Source organism: Rhinolophus sinicus, chromosome 8 (genome assembly GCF_057876585.1).
Source record: "Rhinolophus sinicus isolate RSI-liver-muscle chromosome 8, RSI-T2T, whole genome shotgun sequence".
Classification (NCBI taxonomy): Eukaryota; Metazoa; Chordata; class Mammalia; order Chiroptera; family Rhinolophidae; genus Rhinolophus; species Rhinolophus sinicus.
This window is the reverse complement of record NC_142508.1, coordinates 79,624,281-79,641,581: the sequence shown is the minus strand read 5'-3', so window position 1 is coordinate 79,641,581 and position 17,301 is coordinate 79,624,281. Positions and strand designations below refer to the sequence as shown.

The following is a 17,301-nucleotide window of genomic DNA, read 5'->3' as shown; positions in this document are numbered from 1 at the left end:
CGGTAGAGAGGGACTCGGACAGGCCGCCCTTTGGCAGACCTTGTGGGGTTCACTTGTCTCTCCCTCCCTGTCTGGTGTAGGCAGGCGCGGGTGCACACACACAGGTAGGTTTTGTCTGCAGGCCTCAGCTTTCTGGTCCCTGCCTTGCCCAGTGCATCCAGAGAAAAGGGGAAGACACCCCAACCACCATTCTAAAGGATGGCTGTCTTCTGAACAGCTTGGCCGTGATTCGGGCCCACCTCGGGCTGAGCCTGAACCTGTCCTCCCTGAGAGAGTGAGCACCTGTCCCCTAGTACTAATCTAATTCATTTTTACAACCAAAGGAAGTGCCACTGGACATCTCGGAAGACATGAGAACACCCTCACGAAGTCCTGGCACAATTTTAAAATTGACCAGCTAGTGCCAGGATTTAACTCAATTCCACAGATAAATACTCTGCCCCTGCTCTCTCAGGGAACACAGAGCATCTCCTGAAAACCTCCAAATGGCACAGTTTCCAGCCCCAACAAAGTGGTCAATAGGGGGGACCGTGTGTCAGTTCGCTGCTCATTCTCTGACGCCCCTGAGACCAGCCCCAGCCGCCGTGCACACAGGGAAGTAAGGCCTCCTGGCTGGGCCAATAAGGAGGTGACAGCCTGGCTGGAAGAGGAGACCCACACCTATTGAGAGTTACTGATACCGTGTTTCCTCAAAAATAAGACCTAGCTGGACCGTCAGCTCTAATGTGTCTTTTGGAGCAAAAATTAATATAAGACCCGGTCTTATTTTACTGTAAGACTGGGTATAACATTACAATATAATAAATATAATATAATATAATATAATATAATATAATATAATATAATATAATATAATATAATATGGGGTCTTATATTAATTTTTGCTCCAAAAGACACATTAGAGCTGATGATCCGGCTAGGTCTTATTTTTAGGGAAACATGGTATGTGTGTTAAACACATAGACCAGAGACAGATGAATCACGTGCCAGTGGAGAAAAACAGCCAAAAAATACTGCGAGAACTCAGAAAGATAAACTTGGGTGACTTCCCCCTATCCAGAAATGCCTGTACCACGTATGAAGGCTAATTTCACTAATACATGAGGAGCTCTTACAAATTAAGAAGGAAAAGGCAAAACATTGAAATAGAAAAGAGGAGAAAGGACATGAGCAGGCAGATCACAGAAACACGCAAAAGGTTTTAAATCTCTGAAGGATGCTCAGACGTCTAGTAAAAGGAATACAAATTAAAACTACAATGAGATATAGAATTCTATGTTGGGTTATGTTTAAAATTTTCCATAATAAAAAGTTTTAAATTTTTTTATGAATTAAAGAAAAAGAGTTAGTTTTAAGAAGCATAGAACCACATGCCTTATTTGGAGCTTGACTCAAATACACAAACTGTAAGAAAAAAAAAGAGTGTAAGACAGGAAAATTTGAACATGACTCTGGTAATATTAAGTTACTGTTTACAAGTATGATAATAGTTTAAAAAGCCCTTATCGTTTAGATACAAATGCTGAAATGTCTATGGACAAAATGATCCACAATTTCAGATGTGATTCAAAATAATCTGGAGAGATGGAAATGAGTGGGGATGTTGGCCTCCAGTTATAGGGTTCACGGGGTTCATTAGAATAATCTCTACTGTTACAAATGCTTGAAAAATTTTATACTAAAATGTTAAAAAAAAACAACAACAAACACCCACATACACAGTAAGATTTCAGTTCTCATTCACCAGACTGGCAAAGACTCAAGAAGTTGGATACTATGCTTTTTTAGCAAAAGTAGAAGTGACAAGCATTCCCATATGTTAGGGATAAGACACTAAATTAGAATAATTTCTTTGCAGGTTGGTTTGGCTTTATCTATTATACAAATTTACCCTTTGGCTTAGCACTGCCTCTTGTAGGAGTGTATCCCACAGGTAAACTCACATTTCTATGGGTATTCACTGCATCATTTTTATAACAGCTAAAAATGAGAAACAGTATAAACTCACAATGATACGGGCCTGGTTAATGAATTAAGACACATTCCCCCCAAATGGGGCATTGTGCAGCTGTATGAACAAGGAAGCTTTCTAGGTATAAATAGGAGGCAATGCCCAAAATACATTAAGTGAAGGAGAAAACAAAAATCAAGGCCAGAACAATGTGAATAACTGAGTTAAAACAAAAGGAAGAGGGTGGTGTGTATCCCAAGGTGCTTATAGATAAGCAGACTATTTCTGGAAGGTTTCACAGGAAACTGGCACCTGTGACCGTAGAGGAGAAGGGCTGTCCTGGGGACTGGGGGAAGGGAAGGAGGGAGACTCGGACCTTTGTACCCCAGGAGTGTTTTCCCCATGTGCCGGGACTAGACGAATTCTCTTTTTTAAAGCTGAGGTTGGTTATCAGTGGCAAGAGCAGCAGGTCACATCTGCCCTGCAGGCCAGACTCAGGGGAGACGCCAGAGCAGGAACTGGCGTGGAGGGTTCATGCTCTGGGAGAAGCTGCAGGGCAGGGAGCGGAAGGGGGTCCGGCTGAGGTTGGGGACACAGGCAAACCCAGGCTTGCTCTTGAAAGGTTCTGTAGCTGAGCCAGAGTCCAGCGCGAGCTGCTGTGGACCCCAGCTTATCTCTTGCCGGAGGCTGGTGGGTCACAGGGATCGGAGATGGTGGCTTTGGGACATCTGAGTGTTGCTAAGTGGCTGACCCTTAGCTGTTCCCAAACAGAGTGTTGCCTTTACACACCTCACACACCCCCACCCCAGCCAAACTTCTATTAGCCAGCAGATTTGATTATGCAACCCTTGGGAACAGTGGCTCCCAGAAATGCGACACTCCACCCCCAGGCTCCAGCTCTGCCTGGCCTGTGTCCCCATGGGTCACTGTCAACACTCATCTCCACAGGCAGCTGCACACTCCGCCCACTCTGGGACAGGACAAGGTTGGGGACAGGAAGGGAGGGGGGTTGGGCTTCTAAATGGGGGCTTTGTCAGGGTACATGGACTGCTCCCCACCTGTCTCCCCGCCCAAGCGTGAAGGGAGAGAAAGGAGTCAAACGCAGTCACTGGGGGTCTGAGGAGCGTCACAGCCCTCCTTTCCCTCACGGCCTGTTTGTCCCCCACTTCTAGGTGCCCTGAGCTGCCCGAGGCCCCACAGCCCTCACTGGGGGAGACCCTCTTTTCTCTGGAGAGAGTAGCTGTCAGTGTCATCTGGAAATCCACCCATGACTTTGAAAGTTCCGTTTCTCCTTTTCCCCGTCAATAGGTCACGTAGGAGGCACAAGAGAGGGACGACAGCCCCCCAGCTTCCTAAGACCAGGGCCTGGCAGGTGTCCCCACCCGGGCCCCTGGGTCACCCTTCCAGCCAGAAGGGCACGGGGGCAGGGAAGTGGGGACCCACCTCCGCGGGGCCCTCAGCGTCGGCCAGGCTTCCTTTCCTCCAGGGGACAGTCCCTTGCATGATGAAATCCACCACCTTCGAGTGCTGGAACACGGCCCCCACCAAAGCTACGGCCTTGTCCACGGCCACCACCATCCTGAGCAGGGCTTCGAGTCTGGCGCCGTGCTGGGCAGCCTCCTGCCGCACAGCCCTCACCAGCTCCAGGACCTCGGGCCACCCGGCCTGTGTGCCACCTGGGGGCGCGGGGTCGGCCGCCGCCGGGCCCAAGGCTCGCGAGGCCTCAAGGCGGTGCAGGTCTTGTTCCAGGTGACCCAGGCCTTGGCACACACACTGCAGTCTCTCCGTGACATCTTCTTGGAAGTGCAAGAGTTTGTCAACCTTCTCGGTCAGCACGTTAAGCTTCTTGTCCATGGTGGTCAAACAGGCCTTGCCCGATAATGACACTGGCAGCCCCCGGGCGCCCCCACTCTCCTTGGAGGCTCCCGACATCCCGGCGCAGGTGTGACGAGGGCAGGCTGTGGGAAGAGCCGCAGAGACCTGGTTTTCACGCAGGCAGCGGGGTCTGCAAGCCCATTGTTCTCGCCCCGCGGTGCCCACCCAGGGATGGCCTGGGTCATGCAGGGAGCCCAAGGACCAGGCAGGCTCTCTCTGAGCCTTTGTCTCTGCTTATCTGCCACTCTGCTGCAAGCCACAAGTGACAGGCTGGGCTTGGCCCAGGCCTTTCTCCTCGGGGCCCCTCTGACATCATGGCAGCACTAAACATTCCTCTCTGAGAGGGTGCTGATGGGCAGATATTTGAACAATCTGTCCAGGGCCACGGGAGATCACAGAGCTGAAACTGAAGGTTGGGAGAAAGGGGTCCTTTAGCTACAGTGCCTGAAAGCTGGACCCTACCAGGGGCCTCAGGAATCCCAGGGCAGGGTGAGCCCCTGGGAGGCCCAAAGCGCGAGGAGCAGATGGTGGGCCACCCGCCACACGCACAGCTAATTCACAACAAAAAGCGAGACCAAAAATAAATGTGAGGCCGTTCTGCTTTTTGCCATGATGAAAAACATTGATGCTTCTGCAAATTAAAACCAAGTTTTGGGTGCTCCTCCTTGCAGATGCCCCAAACGTGTGTAGGCTGCCCGTGGGGTGAGTCTGCAGGGCCCTCCCCACACAGCCCCTCAGTCACTTGTCACTTGTACCTAAACATAGAAGTGAGGAACAATGGCCGAGGCCACTCGCCAAGTGTCATCCTGCTGGTCATGCTCCTCGCAGAACCCTCTGCTCCCCCAACAGTGACAACGCGGGTATTGGGCACCTAAACTCTAAACTGAAGCCGACGCAGTTAGTCCCCAGAGAGCAAGGGGGCTGGTGTTTCCTGCGGTTTCCAAACACTTTAGCCTCAAAGCCCTCAGTTTGAGTGGACCTTTTACAGAAGCACCGTTAAGTAAAGCAGACACAGGGGAGGCTCAAGCTGACACTGAGGTGGGGCGCAAGGGGGTGCCACAGAGTCCCGCGGCCACCAGGGAGCCCCTGACCGACACCCATTCCTTCCAGGCCCTCACATGGAGAACGCGAGGCCAGAGGGGATTTGCCCAAGGGTGCCCTGGGGCAGTTCCACTGCGTCAATCTGCACCAGGGAGGGGATGAGTTTGCTATTTTAAGCTGGTGCCCCCTAGACACAGTGGGCTGGCTATCCAGCGGGACCACCGGCCCTGCTGCCCATCCCGCTACGGGACAGCTGCCCTGAGCAGCCCACGTGGAAATCCAGACCCACCTCTGCGGGCACAGTCCTGAGTGTCACTGGTGGAATGGCGCAGCGCATGCTCGAGAGCGTGTTATCTTCTCTGTTACATATTCTGTTGTTCTGTGATTTATAACAAACACAGATAAACAAACTCTTCCTGAAAAACGGTCTGGGGAACACTGTGCTCCAGCCCCTCTCGGGGATTCCCTGGGCACCTCAGCAGGACCTCACCGGCCACAGGCATCTGAACAGGAAATCACTGTCCTCCCTGCACTTCCCGAGTCCTAGTTCCTTGTGGAACTAAGGTTCCTTGGACCAAACTTGGGGGAGTGGCTGCCTAGAGAAATCTGTGGCTGTCTGCTACTCAACTCCATGTCTGTCCCACTGTAGGTACCTATCATCTTTGTGGAATGAGTCCCCACCAGTCTAGACAGACCAGTCCTTGGGAAAGAGTTCCCACCAGTGTACGCCACAGGCCACCTCATCATGACCACTGCTAGAGAGGTCTTTGGGGCAACCTGCACCCAGGCAAGCCCTGGGTTCATAAAGCCTGGAAAATGATCTAGAACGATCAGATGAACCCAAAGGAAACAAACAAATGACCCAGACACACATCTATATCAAAAGCTAATTATTTCAAGTACAAAAGGATTTGCCCCAGGTGTCCCTGGCACAACAAGTGATTACAAAGCAGCTGGTTCACTAGACATGTGGCTGCTGCATGACCCACTGTTCCAGAAGCACCTGAGGCCAGAACAGTGCCTCCTAGGCTTGTCTCGACCCCCAGGCTCACCAACACGTCGGGCATACGGTGAGTATTCATTACAACTGTATGAAGGAATGAAGTAAGGAGGCTGGCACAGGCAGCAGGAGGCCGGGCTGACCATCGGGGGACTTGCAGAAAGAGGCGGCAGCATCTGGGTTTCTCAGGACAATCAAATGAGTACAGGGCAGGAAACGGGACAATACCCAGAAGCGAGCTCAGGCCCCTCTGGGAGGAAGCTCAGAATATGCCAACAGGGGTCCTTGAGGTCTCTTGGATGAGAAGGAGCCACCAGAAGCACCTGCTTTGACTCCCTTTCATTTCTGGGCCTACATGAGAAATGAGTGTGTGAGCACGTGGGTTCCCTGTGGGCTGATGTGTGGCTTGTCCCCAACCGTCCCTGATGCACAGGGCACAGCAAGAGCCCTGGGCCATTCTTTCTGAGCAAAGTCAAGAGAACACGGACCAGAAAAGAGGCAGCCAAGCTGTATGGACACAGGGTGGCAAATCCAGTGACCTTTCATCTTTCCTGGGTGAGGACAGGGCAGCTGACCCACTCCCAGAAAAATGCACTGAACCCCAAGTCTTCCTGGCCTTTCTGGTGACAGCCAGCTTTCCCTGTAGAACCCCAGAGAGGGCTGTGGACCCTGAGAACCCAGGTGGAGTGAGAGGAAGCAGAAATGCGAGGCTGAGCAGTCCCTCCAAAGCAGTAGCTCTCTCCTCCCCGCCTCCGCACAGAATGGGCGTGGCGAGGACAGCCCCACCTGCCCGGAGGTCAGAGGACTGTTTCTGGAGAAACTGCAGCCCACACTACAGTAGTTCCATGTACTGGCTGGGGGGGTCCCTGAAAGCACCCCATCTGATCATCCTCACCAAAGCCAAGCAGTCAATAAGCCTATTGACCTGACTTTTTGTGCCTTATTTTGAAATATGCACAGATAAAAAAGGATCGCCATGTATTCAAAGAAACCTTCCACGAAAAAAAGGGGAGCCTCAAACAAACAAACAGAAATATAACTGTGGAGGAAACAGACAAAACAGAAACAGAAGAAAGTTTCACAAAGGCGCTCTCCTTAGTAGCCACAGAAAAGTGTGACAGGCTACTCCAGTCATTAAAAAAGAAGAGGGTATTGTGGAAAGAGGACAAACATAGAATAAAAGAAAGGTCTTGGACATTAAAAAATATGAATGTTGAAAAGTCCAATGTAGAAATTAGAAAATAAGGTTACTACCCCCGAAAATAGAACTACAGGATGAAGACGCCTACATTAGGAGAGAAAACATGAGTTAGACAATAGGACCAGCTAGTCCCACATCTCATTACCTGGAATGTCAGGAGACGTGAAAGAGAGAGGGAAGGAATCTATCAAAGAAATACTACAGTCACGATGCAATTTTAGAACACAGGGATAAAAAGATTGTAAAAGCTCCCCCAAAATTTAAGAGGAGAAAAATCATGTACCGAAGAACTGAAATCAAAAAGACATCAGACTTCTCATTCTAAAATCAAGTGGATGCTGCATGCCAGTTAGGTTGGAGATAAAATTTCAGATTAGAAAGCATTTCCCCCTTAGACTTTTGAAGATATTGCACCATTGTCAGAGTTTTAAGACTTGCCAAGACGTAAAAAAATGTATGCACCCTTTCTAAGGAAGCTGTTCTGAGAATATACTCCAGCAAAATGAGGGATTAAACAAATAACACCTTAGCTCCAGGAAACAATACCTTTGACTCAGGCACAAAGTTGAAGCAGGAGAAGGGGGAGTCTCCAAAAAGAAGGATTTCGGGAGGTGGGGGTGTGGGGGGGAAACAGTATATGGTATAATTAACGACATGTAGGAAAATGTTAAGGGCATGCGACCTGGCGTCACACTGTCTGGATTTAATTCCCCTCTGCCAGTTACTGGGGACAGAAGCGGGGGGCCAGTTTACTTAGCCTCTCAGTCTCCACTTCCTGGGCTGTAACATGAGAACAACAATGCATTTGCTTCACGGGGCTGTCAGGGTTATGTGAGAAGGTTTACACGGCACATAGAACAGCACTTGGCACACCGTAAGTGCTCAAATTTAGCCACCAGGATGATGCCGGTAGATAGCACAAAAGGGGAACAAAAGAAATTAGAGACTCCAAGAAAATCAGAGTTCTTCCAGGAAAGAATGAAATTACAGAATGGATTTCTCAGTGAATTACGTGTACATATTATTAATCATATTGTGCCATGGTTAGGGAAACGCTTTGCTAAATTACAGCAGTGGTGTATGTATTGTGAGGGTGGAGGAGGAAAAGTGGGGAGAGTGAGAGTTCAATCTTCATCCCCCTAAACAGGAAGCCCACGGGTGATGCACAAAGCTGACGGGGATGAAGCGTGAGGCAAACACGGGAGAGACGACGACGAGGCTTCCGTGTGCTGCCCTGGCCAGCAGGACGGGCAGCAGGTTTTGCCGAGGTCAAGGCCACCGCAGCTGAGGAGAGGCCACTGCAGACCCGAGGCAAGGAAGGGACTCGTTCTAGCAAAATCGAACGCCGTGCCAGTGTTCTCAGAGGGAGACCGTGTGTCCTGGGGAAAGGTCCTTTTCCATATCACTCACACAGTGTCGCATGGACCAGCTGCAGACCTGGAACTTACTGAACCTCTCTGAACACAGCTGTGCTCACCTGTAAAGGGGGCTCCTAACCGCAGGGCTGAGTGTTCACATAAGTACATAGGCACCGCGCCTGGGACATGAGGTACATGAAAACAGCAGGGATTCACACTCACCGCCCCCAGCCAACCCCTCTACCCCAGTCAGCCAACAGGATGACAGGTGCTCAGTCACCTCAGTGTGGGTGGGGGCAGGAGGAAGAGGGGGCATCTCCCCAGTCCTTACCCGGCTCCCCAGGCACCTCCCCTGCAGACACCGTTAGCTCAGAACGTGCAAACATGCCTTCTATTAAGCTGAGTTTACTCAGGAAAGGAAACCAGAGACGAAACAGAACCCCAGAGAAGCCTCGTGAGGTTCAAAACAAACAACTTTGGGGTTAGCTGCCACTTGTCTGCCCACAACATCCTGCATTCGTGGGAAAGGCCCAAGCTGACCATCCCCAGGTTGTACCCATCAACCAAAGCTTCCTGCTGAGTTTCTTGGTCCAAGATGACCCAGGATGGGGGAACAATTGTCACCAAGGCTCCCTGAGTCCTGTGACCCTAGCAATTGTTCCTCAGGCCCCCACTTCAAAGCAGACCGGCTTGGAGCTGTCCTTACCGCAAATGTCTGGGTGTAATCTGAGGCGTGCGGCTGGCCTCTGGCGCTGGGGCTGCGAAGTGCTGGAGTGAGGCACCAAGTCCTCATCCTGCTGCCGTGCCAACCCCGTGTTTACTCCGCCTGGAGATGCCCAGCTGCACGGAGTGCCGGGAATGAGGTGGGCTGGCCGGCTGGGATGATTTCTCCAGAACTCAGGCAGCAGTGATAAGCCTGGCATTTCCGCTTATCTCTGACCCGGCCCCAGGCCCCAGAGGCATCCACAGGCTTCACTTGGTTATCTGCTTTGCTGGGCTCTATCTGCTCCCCGGGGGCCTACTTCCTGCATCACTTAGCGGAGTGTCCAGTTGTGAAACAAACACCGTGTGGTCCAAGGAGAGGAGGAGGGAGAGGGGGAAGGAAGGAGTCCGAGGGCAGAGAGAAGTGAGTTCAAAGCCCAGAGGCCCGGTGCAGGGGCCCAGGGAATATGCTGAGAGTCCTTGCTTCAGGCGGCCTCCGGGGCAAAGTCCTGACCAGTGGCCCAATGGGGTGGTGGCCCTACTTTCCTCACTGGGGCTGCCTGCACCTGGCTGGTTATCTCCCAGCTGGGAGGGCCCAGCTATTGCCTCTTCAAGTAAAACTAGTCAGGGAGCAATGAAGACAAGCAGCACCCCCAAAGACGGGACATGTTACAGTGAGGGACAGGAGGTGACCCACGGCTTCTGCTGAGACGCCAGCTCTAACTCCATGCTTGCTCTCATTGCTCTCAGGGAGGTTCCCTGGCCAGATCTCCCCAGCAACCTGAAGAAGCCAAGCCCTAAATTTCTCTCTCTCTCTCTCTCTCTCTCTCTCTCTCTCTCTCTCTCCCTCTCCCTCTCCCGGACCCCAACTCACCTGTCCTGGCTGACAGAAATCAGAGAAGGGGCTGCAGGCTTTTGACATCAGCTCGCTTTTCTGAGCCTGACCGTGGGCAGACCCTGTGGTAAGCACTCAGCTGAAGGATCTTATTTAAACCCCTTGACGGTGCCGACTCTCAGGGGGTTAAAACTGTACCTGTCCGTGGGAAACTCAGGACGTCTGGGCACGAGCAAGGTTAAAAACACACTGAACAAGGGAGAAGTGGGACAGTCACTAACTGCTAGGCACAAAGGATGTGGGTGGGATGGGGCTAAATGTATGATCTACCAGTGTTTGCAGCCCTCCCGTATCTGATAAAAGGAATTCCCTCTTCACCTGCTCAGTTCTCTCCTCTAAACGTATCCCTACACTCTGAGGAGAGCCTGGTCTCAGGATTTTTTGGTGTCAAATCTGAAGAGTGGGTGGTAAGATGGGACCCGAGGTCTGGGGGAGTGGATCTGGCTGAGAGCCAAAGAGAGGGGGAAAAAAGGGGTAGAGATAAGATACAAGCAGGGACTGGGGCTGGAGAGTGGCAGACCTGGGGCAGCCCCAAGGTGTGAGAGCAGGTGAGAAACGAAAGGAGGGTTTAGAAAACTGCTGCAGGGGATATAAATGGTCATGGGGAACCAGAAGTAGGAGCAGCATGGTGGCTGGGCTTCCATGGCCCCACGTTTTTGCGTAAACCCAGTCACATGGTGTCAACCAATTCAAGGTGTATAAAAGGGAGACGAAGAAATGGGACAAACTTTTGGTAAAGAGGGAGGACTTCTTGGAGGAAACAGGACTTGAGCTGAGCCTTGAAGGCTGGGTGTGATTTGGGGAGGCCAAGGCAAGGGCAGTTCTAGCAAGGACAGAGTGAGGACAGCTCCAGAGGGACCCTCGCAGGTGGGAGTGGCAGTGCAGACTGGCTGCAGGCCAGGAGCTAGCTGGCGATGAGCCCACATGGCTCAGTAGGCAGGACCCGTAAGAGAGACCAGGAAATTCAGGCAGAATTGAGACCCAAAGCAGCAGGACACAGGGACAATGCTATGGAATGTCTTCAGGTGGGAAATAGGTGGGAATGGATGGAATCATTACCTAGGGGTCAAGGGCATTGACTCGGAGGGTCAGAGCCACTGTGGGAAGTCGGACATGTTTTATATTCTGGCTGGCGGCCACACTGCTGTGTGCATATATATGTGCAGACAGGTCTGTATTCAATTCACTGGCGGGAAGATTTGCACTGCACTGTACGCAAGTTATGCCTCAATCAGGTTCTGTCTGCATGGAAAAAGGGGGGAGGACGGATGGCCCAGACAGCAGGGCGCACAGGACCGGGCAGCACTGCACCGCCACCCACACGGAAGCGAAAATCAGCAAGTGTTTACCAGTTCTGGGATGTATGGTGCTGCCAGAACACAGGCGTGCTACTACGTGGCATCTGAGAGAAGGAGCTGGGACACTTCTGCAAGTCTGTGGCCTTCATGCAACCTCCTCTCGCACCCGCAGCAGAAGCAGGACCCTCCCCACTGAGGGCCAGAGACCCTAAGGATCTATGGTGTTCTTTCCAGGCACACAGGTGAAGACTTCACCCCACCAGCAGGTCACAAAATAGCAAGTACATACGAGAGAATCCCGTTTCTGTCAAAAATATACGTGTATGCCAGAGGGGCTGATGCTGCACAAGAGGATTGCACATGATCTTTCCTTTCTATATTTCATTTATGTAATTATTCTAGTTTTCAGAAATGCGTGTTATGAATTATTAAATGCGTTTGTCTTCCCATCACAGTCATCTTTCACCCCGACCCACACGAGTTACTCTAGACAGACAATATACACCGAGAGAGGTTCAATTAACCAAGAGCAGAGCGTAGACTCCCTCTGGACCCCAGGTGACACAAAATGACATTTAATAACCTTCTAGAGAGGTCCGAGGTCAACTGTACACAGCAGACTCAGGACTCCTCAGAAACTGCAAACTCCAGGAGGAAAGATTCCTCTTTGGGCTTTGTTTGCAAAATAGATGTCTGCCCCCTTCCAACTTGCAAACAAATCTGCTGCTCATAAGCTACACGGTAGAATTTGGGAATGTTTTTGAGCAAATGTGGCAAACATTTGGGGACAATCTCCAACAATGGCATTCTCAAATGGCTTAAGCACCCATACGCATTACAAATCACAGAAAGAAGTGTGAAAAATCCTGAAGTCTGAATTATACATGCCATTCCCCCAAACCTGCACAAAACCCAAGATAAATCCATGCATTTAGAAGTGTTAGTTTTTACTGCTGTTTTGCTCAGACTCTAAAAATGTTTTCCAGAGGGTCTACCTGCCCCACCGCATCTGCTGCACACACACACAGAGCACATTTATCATCTGCACTTACATACCACCTTCCTTCCATGGATCCCAAGTGGTCCATCAGAAATGCTGTTTTCATAAATCCCGAGTGAGACACGTAAATATCGTTACTGCCATCTTATACAGATAAACTTAAACATAGAAGCAGTTCAGTGGCTGGTCAACAGTTATAACCCAAGACAAAATCCATGCAAGCCGCCCTCTGCTCTCTCTTCCTCCCTTTCTCTGCTGACCGTCCCTTTGAGCTTTCTTGTTGGCCCCTGTTTAAATCACGCACGCAGACCATTGTCTCCCTGGTGATGGAGGTGGCATTCTATTTCCTGCCCCAAATCTGGCCCGGGGCCCTGGCTACACCGCATTTAGCCACAAGTGCATCAGCCCTGTGTGAGTGGGGACAGCTTGGCTCCTTGGAAACCTAAGTGGTGTGTGTCAGCTGGTCCCAGTGCCAGGAGCTACTCCAGGCCAAGCTGCTAACTCCTCCATCACTAGCCCAGAGCAACCCGCAAGGAAGGTGATGACGTCTCTCTCTGAGCTGGGTGAACAAACGGGAACAGCTCACAGGCAAACCCTGGCCCCACTCCAGTTCAGCCGCAGAGAAAATGATCCTTACACATCTGCTTCCTCTTTTTTGTCCCCAACTCAGTTCTGCTTTTCCCAGGAAGTAACTGCTATTAATAATTGGGTGCCTATCCTTGACTACTGCTAATAGATGTACTTATCTGTGTCTACCTGTCTGGGTATCAGTCTATTTATTTTTTTAATTTAGACAGGATCAAGTTTTATGTGTTGCTTTGTGAATTTTAATTTGGCCATACACCTTGGAAACTCTTCGTGGCAGAAGAGGTGGAGCTATCATTCTTTCCCCTACTGGTTGACATTTTAATTTGTAATGTTTTTTTTCTAAAAAGGTGAAATCGACTACTTTCCTGTTTCATTGACCCTTAGCACGCTTTCCACTCCACATGAGAAATCCTTGTCATATCTGTAAAGAAACCCAGTGGATTAAACTTAAAAACCTAATTGGATGAAATATAGCAAGTCAAGTTAGAAAGCCCAATTTCCCTTTATAGTCCACGTGGTTTTGTATTTGCCTTTTTATAAGGAGCATGTTTTTATATATTACTTGTATACTTTTCAAGAGATAAAAAATAAATTATTTTAATGGAAATATTACATTTCTTATGCTACACACATTACTTGTGGGATAACAAACAGTAAACGTGTGTCGTTTTTTAACCTTTGTTAATGAACCAGACATGCTCTCTGCCTCGACCCTTTGTATTACAGGAACAGAAGTACACAAAGGAATAAAGCCATGCCTGAAGGAGAATGGAGTATGGGAGTGTCAGGTAAGGTGAAAGAGTGCACACATACCTGAAATCAGGAAGTGGACTGGAGAGAGATCCCAGATAAAGAATGCCTCAGAGAGCCCAGGACAAGGTCTGAAGGCTGCCGCTGGGCCTGAGGGAACCCGGGCAAGCTCCGGTGTTGGATCAACTGTACCCACCTACTCTTCTCCACCACCTGCTTACCTCCCCCCAGTCCCGCATACACACCCCAGTAAGGACAGGCAGCTGGCATTACCCTCAAGAAGAAATAAACTCATCCCTGACGCTCCTCTCTGCAGACACTCAACAATACACATGGGTGAATCTAGGGTTTTTAGTCGTCAGCTTGATGTCTCCCAGTAAAGTTCTCGTTCTGACAGCCCGGTGGCCTCAGCCTAAAAATCAGCTCCCACTCAACTCCCCCCACACCCACATGTCCAGAGGACTGAGTCAGAATTCTTGCTGGGAACATTTTTAATAAGGAGCATGTTTGTATGTAGTACTTGTATACTTTTTAAGAAAATAAAGAATATTTTATGGAACTATTTTAATGGAACGTATTTTAATGGAACTATTACATTCTTTTGCTAGAAATACTACTTGTGCGATAACAAACAGTAAATGTGTGGGAGACGCCACGCCGGTTGTGTGGACCTTCTTTCCTAAATATAACCGGACAAGCAGAGATCCCCAAGGTATCAGCAGAGCCAGCAGCTTGAGAGAGAGACCAAGATAGACAGATGTGAAAAATTCTGGTGGAAACAAAGGTAATCAGGGACTAGAAGAAAACTTCACTCAGAGATTTAAGGAAGATATTTCAAAACCAGAAGAGTTTGATTTGAAAAAAAGGAATCAGAAAAGCGATTCGATTTAAAACATGACAGCTGAAATAAAATGTTCAAAACAAGAATCATAAGATAAAATAGAGGAAATCTCCCAGAGCATAGGAAAAAAAGAGGGAAAATGTGAAAGAACAGATCAAATCACCAAGTCCAGTGTTCACTAAATGGAGTCCCAGGAGAAGAGGAAAAAGGGCTGGCAGTGGAAGGGGAAAGATGAATGAATTCCAGCCATTTCCCCATCTTTGCGTCACTCATTCACAGGGGAGGTCTGATTGGAGACCCATGCACTTGCCATCCCAAGGCTGGGGAATGGCAAGCAGGAAGGGGAGTGGAGGGTGGCCAGAAAATGACAAATGAAGACCACTTTCTTAATGTGGCCTGATAGCACCAAGGAAGCCAGGACCATATAGCCTCTGTTTCTCTGGGCATAACTCTAGGAGAACCCATCTAAGTCATTGAGAGAAAAGCTAAAACCAGGGCAGGTGTGAGCAGAGCCCTTCAGCCCATCACTGAGGACCAGCCGCCAGGCGAACATCAGTCCACCCACCCTCTTTGGATCTGCTCGTTCAATTGCTTACAGTTGCACTCAGTTTCCCAGGACTCAGGTCATGTTTCTCCATTTTGTTTACAAGGACCTCAGGACTTTTTCCAACGCCTTGGTCTGCAGTATAGCAGGCACTTCCTGGGTGAGAATACCTGGCTGGCAGACATTCTGCCTCTCCCAGGAATGCCCCCCACACAGTCTAAGTCAGCAGACTCCCAGCAGCCATGTCTGTACTATGGGACAGACCAACTGACCAAGTGGTCATGACCAACTGACCCAACAAATTTCTGATAACTTGAAATAACAGGATTTTTCCATCCTAGAAAGTTGAAAATTGGTCTGGTAAGAGAGAGATTCTAGAGACAGTCTTTAGGCTTCAACCTAGAGAGAAGGGCCATGAACCCCTATAAATTGAAAAGGACAGGGTTTTTAAAAAGCCACAAGTGAGGAGCTGTAAGATAAAAGGCTCAAAAGTATGTTTGTCAAGAACTATAACGTAGCCAAAGGGAGATTAACGGGAAACTTTCACACCTCAGATGAAGATGGGGATCTATTAAAGGCAGGTTTAGGGAAGCAGTCAAGGCTTAGAGTTGAAAGATGAGGGCATGGTTAAGAACTCTTAGGAAAAATCCTAAGTTACAAAGTACAACCCACAGAACAAAAGGTACACTACATATCAAAAGACCTGCATGATTTTTCTAATTAACACTGATATAAAATACGGGGTATATGTATGGGAGTCGATCTTAAGGGTGTGTGATTATGGCTGAAAGAATGTAAGTTGGATCAGGCTGAATATACTGATATGGGCCCACTAAGCTGAGATTTTGAATTCCGTACTTTAGCTCTGGGGGTTCGAAAGGCATCCAATAGTTTGGCTGGTCAGCTGAACCATGGACTCAAAGGTTTCGACTACACTGAATGAAGCTGCCTTGGTATACTACGAAGGAAGGCACACGAAGGCTTAGGGAGATTGTTTCCTTCCCTCTCTTACTCCCTTAGCATATCTAACACAGATGTATTACTAATAGTTAACTTTACATCACAGAATTTAAGTCACAAGATCAAAGAAGAACCTGAACATCACCCAAGGCCTCTGTGTGCTCTTCTGGGATTAGGGTCAGCATGTTCTCGGCTGTGTGGAGGGCAGTTTTGTCGTACTAGGTACAAGCATGACTCTGTCATTGCCTTTGTTTGAGGTTAAGTACAGCTTGAGAAGGGCAGCAAGACAACGGGCAAACCGTGCTCTGTGTGTCATCTGACTAGATGACAGTCCCTAGTTGTTCCAATATTAACCGAGGCACTGTTGTGAAGGTATTCTGTAGATGTGCTAGTCCATAATCAGACTTCCAGTTCCAGCTCTGACACGTAAAGAGTTTGGAAGTCATCACTCTCATCCTTGTAAGAGTTAACGGAACTGCAAAGTCAACGACTTTTCTTGGACCTGTCAAGAATTGAGGTTGTGGGACAAATGCCTGCCACCCTAAACTCTGGAGATGTGCAAATGCAGAGAATGACAGGAATGCCTGCTTACTTGGAGCAGAAACCTCTGAAACCATATACCGAGAGGAGCACTTACATGGTCATTCTGACGAATGCTGGAAGCTGCATGGCCTCGTGGCAGTGAGAAACTCCTGGGGCTGCAGTCCTGATGGGAAGGGAGAGGGGCACACTTTCGCGGATACTCCTAGAATTCTCAAGGTTACAAATCAAGAAAAAAATATCCCCTCACAGCTGTGGCAGGGAGAAGGAAAAGCCATCTTGAAATACACCCAGATCTTTCTCCAGAACAAAGGCCTACTCTCCACAGGAAAAGCCTTTTCCAGAGCCTTATTCACCTACAGGGAAAGAAATTGGTTAAATAGGTTACATCACAAACAGGGGAAGCTAATTTGTCCCACCGCCAAAGAACTTTTTAAATAAGCCAATGATTTAACATTATGAGCACCAGAAATAAATTACTTTTCTACATGGCAAGCTCCAGTCTAGTAACCAATTTCCTCCCTTATCCAATGACTATTTTAACATGACTTTCAGCTGTACAGGGATAGACTCTGGTCAATAATTCTTTAAAGAGATGCCTACTCAATAAACTGTTCTTGCTTTCTCTGAGGACATATATAGAGGGTGCCAAAAACAAAACAAACAAACAAACAAAACGTATGCACATTTTAAGAAAGGAAAAAACTATAAAACTGCAATACTCAATATATACCAATAACGAAAGATGAATACAAGT

At 48.9% G+C, this 17,301-nt stretch overlaps 1 protein-coding gene across 4 annotated transcripts in view; it reads right to left on the bottom strand.

Annotated features, from left to right (window-relative positions):
* The window catches only part of MYLK3 (myosin light chain kinase 3), a 40,039-nt gene extending 23,316 nt beyond the window's left edge, over positions 1 to 16,723 (bottom strand). Inside the window, exons 1-2 of one of the 4 annotated variants that reach the window (XM_019731852.3) lie at positions 16,642 to 16,723; positions 3,395 to 3,909 (exon numbers count right to left, since the gene is read on the bottom strand). In XM_019731852.3, coding sequence (XP_019587411.3) covers positions 3,395 to 3,883 — 489 coding nt within the window. In that variant the 5' untranslated portion in view covers positions 3,884 to 3,909; positions 16,642 to 16,723. Of the gene's footprint in view, positions 1 to 3,394; positions 4,096 to 9,132; positions 9,282 to 12,373; positions 12,590 to 16,641 lie in introns of those variants that run through there. The other 3 variants (XM_019731854.3, XM_019731853.3, XM_088800371.1) reach the window with 3 other exon arrangements.
* Positions 16,724 to 17,301: the final 578 nt, after the last annotated feature.